At 38.2% G+C, this 15,323-nt stretch overlaps 1 protein-coding gene across 22 annotated transcripts in view; it reads left to right on the forward strand.

Annotated features, from left to right (window-relative positions):
* Positions 1–15,323, forward strand: part of PARD3 (par-3 family cell polarity regulator) — a 651,879-nt gene that overhangs the window by 108,667 nt on the left and 527,889 nt on the right. For 21 of the 22 annotated variants that reach the window (XM_055308634.1, XM_055308637.1, XM_055308641.1 and 18 more), the window contains exon 2: positions 3,526–3,627. The exons of the other annotated variant lie outside the window; for it this stretch is intronic. In XM_055308634.1, the coding sequence (XP_055164609.1) occupies positions 3,526–3,627 (102 nt within the window). The remainder of the gene's footprint in view (positions 1–3,525; positions 3,628–15,323) is intronic. 22 annotated transcript variants of the gene reach the window in all.

The raw sequence follows: 15,323 nt of genomic DNA on the forward strand, positions 1-15,323 counted from the left end.
CATTTCTTGTTTCTTGCTCATGTGTAATGGATTTTTGGTTGTCATAATGTAGAATTATTGCTTAGTGTTTAAATCTTTGGTTATTTTAAATGCATTAGTCCTAAGTGAGACAGATTCTTGCTTTTTTAAATTGAGTGTTATATTTGTTTTTTAACCTAATGACATGTATGCTTATAGTAGGATTAGTGTTTCTTGGTATTTTTAGAAGTGTCTTATCACAACTTTTTGTTCAATTACATTTTTAAGTTTCTATAGCTGGGACAACAATGACTTCTGCGATTAATATTTCAAACATTTTAGTGTAAACTACCAAAATAGGATCAACAAATACACTCTTTTTAAGAAAATTTTCCCTTATGGATTCTTCATTATTCCATTGAAAACACAGCAGATCCTCTGTTTATTGATAGAGAATTGTGTTTATGGAAGCTGTCAGTTAAAATCTCCTAAGAGATTACTGTTCTAAGGAGTTGTATTTCTCACTGGCAAAAATATCCTTCCTGGATTTTATACCCTTGTGGGAAGAGGTCATTTTTATGTGCTCTGCTTAGATCTGATTTTTTTTTTTTATAGTGTAGTATGCTCTGTTGGATTAGTGCTGGTTTCCTTCTCAGTTTTTTCTCTCCAGATAGTTACTATTCAGCACATATTATGGAGTGGCATTTAATAAGTGCTGGCCTGATAAATGTTTTGACATGGTGTTGTCATGGCTACTTGACACAGCTGACCATTGAATCAGGACCTTTCTGGAGGCAGGAGACAAGAACTGAATCTCAGAATTAGACAAGACTTCGATCAGCTAGTTGAAAGATTATAAGCCAGACTTAAAGAGTTTTTGAAGTGGAGGAGAGTGACAAGAGGTATAACATTCCACTGATAGACCATGGACAATGGGTCTTGGGAATGGACCATTATATTAAGCAACATGGAGACTGTGTCAGTAACCTTGATGGATGGTTTTGGGATTGTTGTGGGGAGGAAACTTCATTGGAACAGGATTATGAGAGAAGAAGAATCTGAAACAACAAATCCTTAAAGCATTTTGCCATAAAGAGAATCAGAGAGTTGGTCAAGTGACTAAAGGGTAAAGTAGTGTCAAAAGAAGGTTTTGTACTATTTTAGTATGTGGAAAATACAATATCAACAGCTTTTAAAGGTTCAACACTTACATCTGAGTACTATTTTCCGGACTACTGTGGTTTTTAGAAACATTAACAGGCTGGAGATGGATTTCTAACCTGTCTCTAAGCTGAGCTTTCTGGTCAGGAAAAGCTCTTGGAGAAGATGATGACTGAGGTGCGTCGTGATCGATGAGGGTTTAGCCTGAATGGTAAGGTGTTTCTGCAGGTAGTGGAGGAGAGGATGGCTAGTTATGCAGGACTTAATGCAGGCTGTGAAAGGGGAACTAACTGGTGGAGAAAGGTTGGAACACAGCAGGTTCTGAAAGAGAAGTCAAGAGGTTGAGAAAATTGTTAGGAGGGAATTTATTTCAAAGGAGTAGCTCCAGATATGATAGAAAGGCTTTAGGTTATGATCTCATATGGAGAGAGTGGGGAGTATTGGGAAGTGAGAGGTCAGTCTGCTTTATTGTGTATTAAAAGTGTTTTAGAAATGAAAGTTGATGTTTTAGGTGATTAGGCCATCCGACAGATTTCTTGAGGGGAAGTGTAGGGCAGGATGGCTCTGTTCTAAGGGGCTAGGGAATGATGATTAGGATTTGCCTCCAGGATATTAATTATTTCTGATTTCTCTTGGTGGGTTAATGCCATTTGGTAATGAAGAGTAGGAGAATGGTTTATTTGGGGACTCTGTTCTTTGATGGCTCAAAAATGTAGAAATGACAAATTCTGGAGCACTGTTGGACTCGTAGCAGCAGGTTTCCTAAGGACTCCCTAGACAACATTGTAATCCAAGAATCATGTAGACTCAGACTGAAGAAAGAAGTGTGTGTGTGTGTGGTATGTTGTGTGTTTTCCATAGTCTGTGTTCTGGATGAACAGGCAATTTGAATACTGACTCATTTTTTTAAGGATTGATTGATTGATTGATTGATTGATTTATGACACACACAGAGAGGCAGAGACCTAGGCAGAGGGAGAAGCAGGCTCCCAGTGGGAAGCCTGATGTGGGAATCAATCCCAGGATCATGACCTGAGCCAAAGGCAGACAGATGCTCAACCACTGAGCCACTCAGGTGCCTGCTGACTCTCCTTTAAAAGAAGTCTAGATAAATGAGGGTGTGGAGTAACTATAGGCTATTTGCATTAGTAGTTTTTATGGTAATGTTTAATAATTTTGAGAATTAGGATTTGAGCTGCTTTCTATGCTGGTGAAAAAGTGACAAGATTGGTGATTCAGCATTTTTACCAAGTGTTCTGTTTTGGTGATTCTCAGGTGTTAGAGATTCTCTTAGAGGGCTTCTTATGGCTCTGGATTCTTTGGCCTCAAGGTGTGAGTTGGGAGATGTAGGGTAGGGCTCAAGCATCTGTAGTCTAAAATCACTTGTCTTTCCTCTTCTCTGCCAATCTTTGCCTTAAGAAAGAGCCATACCAGATGTTGCTGTTCAGATGAGAAAAGTGGAGTGTTAACTTGAATTGAACTTTTTATTAGTAATTCTGTGTTGTGGATAATTCAGTAGCTAATGGTAAAAGATATAGCTTAGTATATTTTTACTTGAGTGTGCAAATGAGAATGATTATAAAAATTTAAAATGACTATGTTCTCTTCAAATAATTTTAAAGCATGGTTTTATATTATAGTGTGTGTGGATATGTATGTATGAATACATATATGTGTTTGTATATGTGTGTGTATGCATATGTGTGTGTGCACACACCCCCCCCCCCGAAGAAATTTACAAAATTTAAAATGGAGTCCTTTGTCTTCTTTCTCTCCTCAGTCCCACTCTCCAGATATAACCACTGCATATTTCAGTGTGTATTTTTGGGGACATTTTTATATGTATATGTACAATTGTATGTAAGTTTGTCTTTACAAAAATACTCAAAGCACACACATTATTCTGAGCTTGCTTTTGTTCACTCATGGTTTTGTCAACCTTCCTTTGTGTCGTATACTTAGACCTGTTTGTAGAGCTTACTTTGCGCCACTGGTGTTTTTTTTCCCCAGATAGGCTGTGACATGAGTTTTTCAGACATGCAACATATGTTGCTTGCTTATTAGAATATCTGTATGGATTGGACTGAGAGGATTAATATTTCATATTGGACAATGAGAAACCCAGAATACTTTAATAAACCAGTGTTTCTTATGCAATGACTTGTGCTGGTTTCTGTAGTTTCTGTCCTAGCAGCATATCAGCAGCTACACCAAAGGAGAGAGTGTGCATGAGTCCCTCATAAAAGAAAAGGAAAATTGACTCAACAGTAGGGATATAGAACTACCTGGATTTTTAGCAATATTGTCAATGTTGTCAATTCCTTTTTATGGGCAGGAAATTATTACAGGTTAAGTTGTTGCATTTCCTTTTGGTGATGCTAGCTTGCTGTATTCTGTTCTCTACAGGATCCAAACTACTGGATACAGGTGCACCGACTTGAACATGGAGATGGAGGAATACTAGACCTTGATGACACCCTCTGTGATGTAGCAGATGATAAAGACAGAGTGAGTTTGAGTCCAGGGAAGCCGTTCAGGATGCATTTAGTGAAGACTGGGGGCTGGCGGTGGAGGAGGGGGGCGGGGGGAGGAAGGGGGTGGCGCATGTACATGGGAGTCCTTCCTTTTCTGATTAGACATTTGCTTTAAAGAACATTTGGGCCACCCACTTTGGTATGTTTGTTTTATAACTAATATTGTGAGTCTTCACTACCCTGAACTTTGGGTATAATGCCTTTCTTGACACCTGCGCTTTATTAAGTTTACTATGTTTTAAAATTTTAAAGTTGCAATTTTTTGAATGGAAATCTCTTTTAAAGGTTCGCCTGACATTTTTGTCTTAACCAAACCTGCCATCTTTCTTGACAACTGAGGTCTGTTTCCGTGTGTGGGGATGCAAAATCTCTGAGTTCTGATCTAAGCCCTGGCCCATCCCTGCAGCTGGCCTGTGCGGTTTGCCGCCTGCCCACTCTGGAGCAGGTGCTCTCCAGGTGTCCTCTGGTGTGAGCTCTGCTTTCAGAGGGCTGTACTTTCCGTGGTGTTGCTCTTAGTGGCTTTTTTATTGCAGTGCCACCTTCAGTGTCGTCTGTGGTTTTGGCATCACGAACTTGGCCACCCACAGGCACATTCATCTGTGTCCACCCTTTCATCTGTGCTCTTAGAGGGAATGAGGGAGGAGGAGGAGAGGACGTGTGATGCTCAATATTTTAAGACTTTGTGACATGATATTTGGCTCTGCATGTAGAAGTCACCAAATTATTACGAGGTGATGGGGCTTGAGCAGGCTTTGGCCATACCCTTGTTTGTGTTCTGGTTGTGATGAAGTTACCGAAGGGCTGCCAGCTGCACACACAGTGTATCGTCATGTGTGTAATGGCACAGGATAGGTTAAACCAGTGAGGTGATATCATGGAGTTGGAAGATGGTAACGTCTCATACTTACTGTGGTTCTTCATGGGGAGTGCTCTCTCTCCCTCCCTATCTCTCCCTTCCTCCCTGTGCCCACCTTCCTTCTCCCCTTTCTCCTCCTCCCCTTCTCTCTGTCCCCCCCCCGCCCCCCATACTGTCCCTTTGCTTCATTCTCCCTCCGTTCCTGTACTTAGCTGGTTGCTGGCTGAACACAGTTGTCCCATCTTCTCTCCTTCTGCTTTCCTGACAGCATGGCACCTGGTTCAGAATTGGTAGCTGTCCTCTATGTGTTCTTGAACTCTTAAGGAGAATGAAAAATTTCAGGTACCAAATAGTGTGTCAATTCAGGGATATTTGATTCAATAGCACCTGCCATTGTAGGGTATGTCCCATGGTTGATATTATTGTTTAGGTCTTTGGGGTAATTTGTTACTCAGCAACTGAAATAATGCTCTTCTTTCAACATAACTATTGGGTTACACAGAACAATGGAAGAAGCGACAGATTATGATCTTCTAAAATAGTTGCTGTTAAAATCAGAGGATACTTAAACTTTTATTTTACATTTTATAGATTTGAGAGAAGAGAAGAGAGAATGAGGTGGGGCAGGGCAGAGAGAGGAGGAGAGAGAAAATCTCAAGCAGACTCCTTGCTGAGTGTGGAGCCCCACTTGGGGCTCGATCCTAGGACCCTGAGATCACAATCTGAGCTGAAATTGAGAGTCAGACACTTAACTAACTGTGCCACTGACACGCCCCTGAAGAATAATGTTTTGAATATTAATAAATGAAGTATTTAGAGAGTTTTACATCATGCAGATTAAATTCAATTTCCAAATAGAAAAAAATACTAGAGAATACATGTACCATATACTGAAAGATCATTGTTTTATTTGCTCAGAGATGTTATTTGCTTTTTGTATTTATGTTTATAAATATTTAAATATTTAAATATATATGTGATTAAATTTTTGAATGAGCTTCTTAAAGGACCCATTTTAAGTTGTAACTATAAAAAAATATAATTAATAATCCAGAATCTTAGTACTGACATTCATGATATTGTCAGATGCCTTTATTCAGACTGAAGGTTTGCATGTAGTCAGTTGTATGGCTCCTTTCCACAGCTTTGAAATTTGACTCTGATTTAATCACCCTGGAGTGTTTTCAGCTATTTTTGGCAGCTACTCTGAGTAAGGATTTTGACACCTGTTTTGCTTTTAGGTTAAAAAAGGCATTACAGTTTTCTTAAATAATAAAATTTCTCTCAAGTGTATCCTGTTTAATGAAAATCCTCCGATCATGTTTAAAATGCAGAAACCTAGCCTAGGGAAATAGAGTCTCTGTTAGCTAGGCCTGGGCATCTGTATTTTATAAACCTTCCATGTGGTATTTGGGGCTGTCAGAGCTTTGAAGCTAGTTTCATGGTCCTGCCATCAGTCTCTGTAATGGGGAAATTTCTTTCAAAGGTGAAAATTATTATTTAAAAAAAGATTTTCTTTATTTATTCATGAGAGACACAGAGAGAAAGAAAGGCAGAAACACAGGCAGAGGGAGAATCAGGCTCCCTGCAGGGAGCCCCCATGTGGGACTTGATCATGAATTCCAGGATCATGCCCTGAGCCGCTGAAGGCAAACGAAGGCAGATGCTCAACCGCTGACCCACTCAGGCGACCCCAAAGGTGTTAACTATATACCTAGTTACTGAATTTGTGGAATTATGAAAATTTATTTTTTATAGAGCGATATTAGGATTAAGAGGCAATCATTTTTTTAAAATTTTTTTTTCAATTTATTTATTTATGATAGTCACAGAGAGAGAGAGAGAGAGAGGCAGAGAGAGAAGCAGGCTCCATGCACCAGGAGCCCGATATGGGATTCGATCCTGGGTCTCCAGGATCGCGCCCTGGGCCAAAGGCAGGCGCCAAACCGCTGCGCCACTCAGGGATCCCAAGAGGCAATAATTTAAAGGATAGCAAAAGAAAATTAAGGAACCTAATTACTACCTAAGTTTGCTCATTATCCTTTAATTATTAGAGTTTAATGTACAGTGTGGAGGAAGTTTTCTTTTAGTACTTATACAATTCCAGTGACCAGGACTTATTCATGTTTATTCAAAATGGTATTAGCATGGGTTGTCTTGGGTACTTGGAGTAGGTTTGATTTTCTAAGACACAGAATATTCTAGATCTATTTTGAGCATATAAATTTGCCTTGTTTTGTTTGTTCTCTACATTGCTGCTTTCCAGTCAAAGGAAACAGAGAATCAGAGTGTGCATGCTGTCATGGGGTTTTATTTAGTCTTAGTGTCTGATTCTCAGTTTTCTCAGTTGACGTTTTTCCAAATGATGAACAACTGAAATGGTTTCCATGTTATCTGTAGCACCTATTAGAACAGCTGTAATATGTTTGTCTGTATGAGCTTTCCCAAGTGCCAGGCTGTTTCTTGTCTGAATTTCTTTCTAGGTTGGTCTTAGTTATGATTTTTTATTTTAGTGAACCTTCCCTCAGTTCTTTTCAAATAGGTCTAGGTCATTCCTGTCATTCCTCCATGTCCTACAGTAAAATTTGGAATTTCCAAATAGATCACAGAATAAAAATGTTTTGTACTCATTTCCCTCTGCATGCCAGACACCTGAGACTGACTGATTGTAATTCTGTTAATACAGAGTTCAGGCAGACTGACCAGAAACATAAAAGTTGGGGAGAAGCTCACTTTTGTGCGTGTGACCAGCAAAAAGAGAGTCTTTTCCACTGTCCACTGCCACTGTCTTCCTTTTCATACCTTTGGTGCCAAAGGTGACTTATGATGTGGTAGCAAGCATTTCCTTTGTCATACTTGGGTGTAATTTTGTTTTGATCAAGAATGATACCATGTATGTGCTGTTTTGGTGATGACCTTGGGAGGTATCTTCTGTTCCTTGCTCTTTGTGGAGGAAGCATTGAATGGACTAGTAATTTAAACTCTTTCTGAGAGTTTGTATGAGCTTGAAGAGTGGATGTTGGATGCCAGGCACCACAGAGGATTGTGGTGGAAACTGCTTGTTGGGAAGAACCCAGGATTTTCTGGGGGACAGTCTGGCCGGTGTACTCAGTATAAAGCATGTTGAGAAAGGGGAAACTTTAAAAATGTATTGGAATCATGGGCAAGCAGTAATTTCTGTGTGTTAGTACTGAGGCATATAACACATTTTCATCATTCTCTGCATTGATAGCTACTAACTTACAAACTGATGTAGTTTTGTACAAGCCTTGTATGTTTATAATATTACTGCCCAGCAGATGCCAAAATGTGTTGTAATAAATCATGCTTTTGAAATGCATACATGGCACAACTTTCAGGTAAGGGACATGGTTTAATTTTAAAAGTTCATCATTTTCTACTTTTGTTACCTATGTGTGAATTGTTATTATTTTACTTGTTTTTGGCATCAAGTCATAAAAAAAATCTGTTCAGTGAGGTGATGGTAGGAGCATCCTGCTTCTCTGTGGAAAACACAGAGTACACATCTGCTTTAACAGGGGCGTTCTGTGTTCTGTGCCCTAGCTATTGATCACGTGAGAGAAGCACTCTGCTTTTATTTATGCTGAAGACAGCCACAGTCTGCAGTTTTTAGATGAGAGTGAAGAACATATTTTTGGGTCTGGATAAGACCCAAATAAGCATTATTAAAATAATAAGTATTGTTAAAATGAATTTATTTGGTGATATTGAAATGAGTTTTAAAAACATTAAAAAGCCCTGCTCCGTGAGGAAATGGCTTGTTGTTTAAACTACAATGAGAGCTCACAGCTCATAATTGAAACAAGTTTAATTTTAATTTCTTTAGAGACTCTATTCTTCCCCTTAACACATTGCCAAGCATGTACCTGATAAGAGGAAGTTTTGAGATTTAAATTCCTTTGTTGTCAAGACTAAAACACTAACTTCCAGCAAGAGGTTAGTTATTTTTAGAACCTCCCTGTCTTAGAGGTAGGAGTGGGCTGAGAAGTTCCTAGGAGAATTTCCTTTTCATACTTTTTTTTTTTTTTTTACCTCTAGCTAATTTCTTGTTGAAGACTTGGCCCATGAATACATTCCTTTAGTTATCACTAAACGTGAGAGAATTTTTGCAAACTAGGATTTCTTCATAATAATAATGATACAATTTTAAAAGGCAGCAATAAAATAATTTCCTTTGAGGGATAATAAAACTTTTAGTCTTATTTTTAGTTAATTGAACCAATTTACCAAGCACCTATTACATGTCAGGTGTTCTGCTCAGTGTTTTTATACAGTGTCAAACAAATGTAGACACAGTTCCTCCTTTCTAGGGCCTCATGGTGTATTGTGAGAGTCAGAATTAAACAGTCACAGAAATTAAATGTAGAATTACCAACAAATAATGGTCTGAAGAAAAGGAATCATGCCATGAAAGGTGGTACAAAGTGTCCTAAGTCAGGGTGAAGCAACACTTGCCTAAATAATATGATCTAGCTGAATCCGAAGGACAGCTAAGTGAAAATTCAGACTATTAGGTGATTAGATTTACATTTGAGAAGTGTCTCCCTGGCTGTGGTGTGAGGATGAAGGGATAGGAGGCAGAGTGGGTGCAGGGATCCAAGCTAGCAGAGTTTGCCACCGGAGCTGTGAGACTGAAGGAGGCTGGACCAGGTGCAGATGGTAGGGAGTAAGTAGATCTGTGAGTGATTTACTGGGCAGGTCTGCTGATGGGGCTATTTACTAAGGCTGGGAGTGCTGCACGGTGGCCAGATTTGGGACAGGGTGGAGCTTAGGGATTCACACTTGATTTAGTGACTTTGGGTACCTTGGAGGTGCTAGATGTTTGGAATTGAAGTGCAGATAAATTCATGAATCCGATATAAATTTGTTAATAATCAGGTTAAATCAGGCAGCCCAGGTGGCTCAGCGGTTTAGTGCCACCTTCGACCCAGGGTGTGATCCTGGAGACGGGGATTGAGTTCCACATTGGGCTCCCTGCATGGAGCTTGCTTCTCCCTCTGCCTATGTCTCTGTCTCTCTTTCTCTCTCTCATGAATAAATAAATAAAATCTTAAAAAAAAAATCAGGTTAAATCAACATATGAAATCCAGTCTAATTTTAATAAAAATAATTGTGTTTATCAGAAAGGTTTGAAGGAACACACCAAAAAGTGTCCATAGTTAGCATTGAGAGTGGAATATGTGATTAACTGGGGATTTTTTTATTTTCTATTTTTTAAATTTCTCCATAGTTCTATGTCATCCTAATTCCAGAATAAAGAAAGCATCAGACAGTTCTAAATATAACTGAGAATAGAATCATCTTTTTAAACTTTAATGTGAATTTTTTAAAAAACTTTAATGTGAATTGGCATAGGGAAGGACTGATTTAAAGAGTCTGATGACTTGGAATTGTAATGATTTGTATAAATAGACTTCATTAACTAGATGATTTGATTAATTTCCTCCTAAATGGATTTATTTTAGTTAGGCTTGAAAGAAGAAAATATTTAAATTAAATGCTGAATAGAGCACCAAATATCTAATTAATTAATTCAGAGAGATTATTTCCCAACATTTAGATATTTCATGGGTACTGGTTTTCCTACAGCTCATCGATTTGTGGGTGGATGGGTTGGGGAGTGCAGGTGTAGCAGATGTGGGTTTGGTGAAGAGTGCTTGTGGAAGGTAATAGTGAGGGAAGTGTCTTGGCCTCCTACACATGGCCCGCTGTTTGTAAAGGCTCCTCGTAAGCATTTAGAGTTTTGAAATTGGGAACAGCCTGCATAATAGTGTAGTGGCAGGTCACCAGCTTTCCTAGACTTGGCCTGTCTAGGACCACCTGGAGTCAGGGAAACAGAGGAGGGGACAGGTCTCTAACTCTTTCAGTTATCATATTAGTTGTAGACCATGGCTTGGTTCCTTGGTTTGCTGCACCTTGTTTTTTTATGTTGCTTCATCACAGATGGGCATCTTGTTTAGTGGGATAAGACACCACATGGCCTGTGTTTGAATCCCAGCTCCATGATTATTTTATGAGCTTCAGCAGATTAATCTCTCTAAGCACAGTTTTCCCATCTCTAAATGGAGGATAATGCACCTACTTTGTAAGGTAGTGTTTAAGTTTAAACCTGGGGATTTGCGTTAAGATTTCAGTACTCTTTAGAAAAATAACACCCCAGTAGATGGTAATTGCCAGTATCATTGTTGGTCACATCGTTACCACCACCATCATTGAATTACATTAACACTCAAGTTCTTTTAATACTTGTTTTTAATGATTTAAAAACAAACAAGGGGGAATCCCTGGGTAGCGCAGCGGTTTGGCGCCTGCCTTTGGCCCAGGGCGCGATCCTGGAGACCCGGGATCGAATCCCACGTCGGGCTCCCGGTGCATGGAGCCTGCTTCTCCCTCTGCCTGTGTCTCTGCCTCTCTCTCTCTCTCTGTGTGACTATCATAAATAAATAAAAAATTTAAAAAAAAAATAAAAACAAACAAGGTTATCTTGGGTAATTTTTAGTAGAAAAATTTCTATAAGTACTTTCATTTGTGGGTTTTCTTCTTTTACATTTCTATCAACTTGAAAAGAGCTTGGTAATAGGTACTCAGTTATAGTTGTTGGAAAAAAATACATTATTTTCTGAATCCTTTGAATTTGAGGGTTTCCAGTGTACTATCATTATGCATATTCTTCTGCACAGAAAAAAAATGAAGATTCTAGTTTCAATTTTTACTGTTTGGGAGCTAACAAGGACTGTGTTATTAAAAAAAAGCACAAATAGACTTGACATCAAAAGCAAAAGGCAACAAAACAAGTGGGAATACATCAAATAGAAAAGCTTTTGCTCATCACGGGAAATCATCAAAAAAATGAAAAGGCAACCTATGGATTGGAGAAAATGTTTGCAAAACATATATCTGATAAGGGGTTAATATCTAAAAAATATGAAGAACTCCAACCATTCAATAGTAGAAAATCAAAAAATCCAATTAAAAACATGGGCAGAAGAACTGAATAAACATTTTCCCAAAGAAGTCATAAATGACCATAGTTACATGAAGAAGAGGTCCTCAACATCACTAATCATCAAGGAAATGTCAGTTAAAAGCACAGTAAGATATCACCTCATACCTGGTAGAATGGCTAGAGAGAGAGATAACAAGCGTTGGTGAAGATATGGAGAAAAGGGAACACTTGTGCACTCTGGTGGGCTTGTGAACTGGCATTGCCACTATGGAAAACTGTACGGAGGTCCCTCAAAAAATTAAAACTAGAACTACCATATTATCCAGCATACTACTTCTGGGTAATCTGAAGAATATCAAATCTTTATTTCAAGGAGATATTTGCACTCCCATGCAGTATTGTTCACAATAGCCAAGGTATGGAAGCAACCTAAGTGTCCATCAACAGATGAATGGATAAAGATCTTATGTGTGTGTGTGTGTGTGTGTGTGTGTGTGTGTGTGTTTAATGGGATATTATTCATCCATAAAAAGGGCATCCTGTCATTTATGATAACGTGGATGGGTCTCTGTGAGGGTATTATGTTAAATAAGTTAGAGAAAAACAAATACTGTGTGATCTCACTTACATATAAGAATCTAAAAAAGCCGAACTCATAGAAACAGAGCCTAGAATTGTGGTTACCAGGCCTGGGAGCTAGGAGCAAAGGGGTGATGTTGGTCAAAGGATACACATTTATGATGAATAAATTCTGGGGATCTACTATCAGCATAGTGATTTTAGTTAATAATGCTGTATTAAATTCTCACCACAAAGAAGAAATGATAATTATGTGATATGATACAGATATTAGCTAATGCTAAGATTTTAATAATTTTGCAATATTTAGGTATAGCAAAACATACTGTACATTAAACTTATAAATGTTATATGTCAGTTACGTCTCAATACAGCTGTGGGGCAGTGGGTGGAGAGGCAGATCTTGTCTTGTTTTCAGTTTTAAAATACTAGCCGGCCAACAATGACAATTCTCTAGAAAAATAGCACATTGCAAAACAAGCACTCCAGAAAACATGCCATCAAAAGCTGCAAAATAATAATCTACATCTTTAAAAATATTCAGCTTAAGTTTTCCTTTCATATTTTGAGTGAAATATGTAAAATCCAACTTTTCTTGTATGTAATAAACCATTATCACACAATGGGAAACAAAAAGGAAGATTGAGAGCTGTTGGTTTCTCCTTCATTACAATTTTTAAAATGAGTTCAGAGAAAGAATTATATGTGATAAAGGAGATCATTGATTCATTTATACAAGTATTCATAAGGATAGAAATCATGTAGAAAGTACCAGATATTTTTTTCTCCTGGATTGTATGTTGGAAGATGAGGAAACGTGGCAGGGCTTGTACCCTTTGATCTTCATACATAGTTCCAGAATAAATCAACAAAAAACTTTTTGGAACATCAAGCTAAAAAACTGCATATATGTGATAAGAGTCTAACATCCAAAATAAATGAAGAATTACAACTCAATAGCAAAAGAACAACCTCCCCCAACAACAAGAACAAGACAGAACAGAAACATTAAAAAATGGGCAGAATATCTAAATATACATTTTCCAAGAAAGACAATAGGTATGTGAAAAGATAGTCTTATTAATCATCAGGGAAATACAAATCAAAACCACAATAAGATGTCACTTCACACTTGTTAGATTGGCATTTATAAAAAAAGATAAGTAACAGGGTTGGTGAGGGTGTGGAGAAAAGGGAACCCCTGTGTGCTCTCCATAGGAATGTAAGTTGTGGACTATGGAAAACATATGGAAGTTCCTAATAGAATTTAAAATAGAACTACTGTATGATCCAACCATTTTACTTCTGAGTATTTATCTGAAGAAAACAAAAACACCAATTCAAAAACATGTATGTGGCCTGTTTATTGCAGCATTATTTGCAGTAGCCAAGACAACCTCAGTGTCCAATGGTGGATTAATGTTAAAGAAATTGTGGTATGTTTATACAGTGGAATGTTATCCAGCCCTAAGGGTCATGAAATCTTGCCATTTGTGCCAACATAGATGGACCTCAAATGCATTATGCTAAGTTAGAAAAAGACAAATAGCATAGGATCTCTCTTTATATGTGGAATCTGAAAAAGAAAACAGCCACTCTTTACCCCCAACTCGATACAGAGAACAGATTGGTGGTTGCCAGGAGGGCAGTGAGAAATGGGTCAATTTTTGTTTTTAGTTAAATTGAATAAATAAAATTTAAAAATAGAATTCAACCTCAGTATAATACACACTGTAGCAGGATATCATTACACCTTAGTATCAATGCTGTAAGATAGATAGGGTAGTGTCCTGATTTTAAAAAAGTAGGTGAGCCAAACATGTTTCCTCAGCTTATGTATTTCTTTCACTTCTTTTTCCCTGGCCCCAAATAACAAACATTTTAGTTGTTGGCTGAGATTGGAGAAAGAAGTTAGTTTGGCTAGTAAAATATGTGGATTGTAACTATATTTAATTATGTTAGATTGCTATGTCTTCTTCTCTGACTATTAAAATGTCAAGAGCTTAGTGTCATGTATAATTGTACCACAATTCATGTTTATTGATGCTCCTTGTTCATGTATCAAACTAACATCATAGCATTTGTTTGAGCGAAAGTTAAAATCTTACAGAGTTACTTATTCATTCATTTTATCTTTCCAACATGTATTCAACAAATACCTTTTAGTCCTTAAGATATTTGAGAAACAGCAGGAGGTGCTGAAGATACATGGGGGAGGGGGTCTCTGATCTCACAGAGCTCTTCTTGCCATGAGGAAAAGTAGACCCTGGAATTGAGTCTGGAGTATGATACAGAATAGGTGAGGTGGGGTTGATACTTTAACTTGTTTTGGGAAAGACATCTCTCAGGAGGAGACAGGTGGGCTGGATTTCAGTTGAGGAGAGCAGCTGGGGGCAGAGGACTCTAGGCAAAGGGAGCAGCATGGACAACAACCTGAGTTGGAAAAAGGTCGAGGTATTTTATAGATCCAGAGGGAAGTAGTGCTGCTTGGGTGCAGTAAGCAACTGGGAGGGGGAAACAGGTGGGGTTAGGGAAAAAGGCAGGATGTTAGAGACTATGTGAAGCAATTTGAGACTTGATACTAAATGCAACAAAGAACCTTTGAACTGTCAAAGTGTTGAGTGATATATTTAGATATTTTTTTATTTTTTAAATTATAATATTATTTTAGAGAATGCAGGTGAAGGGACAGAGGGAGAGGAAGACATTTATTTTTAGAATATTGCTTTGGGATGAATGCGTTGTAGGTGGGCTTTAAGGGGGAGAAGGACCATTGAGGAGGCTGCCATCCAGGGAAGAGATGATGGTGGCCTCAAGTAGAATTGGGGAAATATGAATGGAGTTGAGATGTGTTGGGGGTTAGATTTCTAGGATCTCAGGCTGGGAGGAATGAGGGCAATGAAAGTATTAAGGGTGACTTCTAGAGTTTTAACTGGAGGAAATGGCGTAGGGGATATGGAGGTTCCATTTACTGTGGGACGTTCATTTAAGTAGAAGATTTATGAATGGAATAAGGGTACAGGGTCAAGGGCAGTCAAGTCTCCTTCCTGTTGGGACATTTAACTGATTTTGCAACACCTTTGAGACTTCCAAGCAGAGATGTCAAGTAGGTGATTGGACATAGAAGTCTGGAGCTCAAGGGAAAGATCAGATTGGAGATAAGAATTTGGAAATCACCACTGTATAGAATAAATGGTACTAAGGTAGCATTTACATGTGGCAAAAATTTGCAGTAATTCTAACCTCATAATCTTTATTGACTTCTTCT

This window comes from Nyctereutes procyonoides, unplaced genomic scaffold (genome assembly GCF_905146905.1).
Source record: "Nyctereutes procyonoides isolate TBG_1078 unplaced genomic scaffold, NYPRO_anot_genome, whole genome shotgun sequence".
In the NCBI taxonomy this organism is placed as follows: Eukaryota; Metazoa; Chordata; class Mammalia; order Carnivora; family Canidae; genus Nyctereutes; species Nyctereutes procyonoides.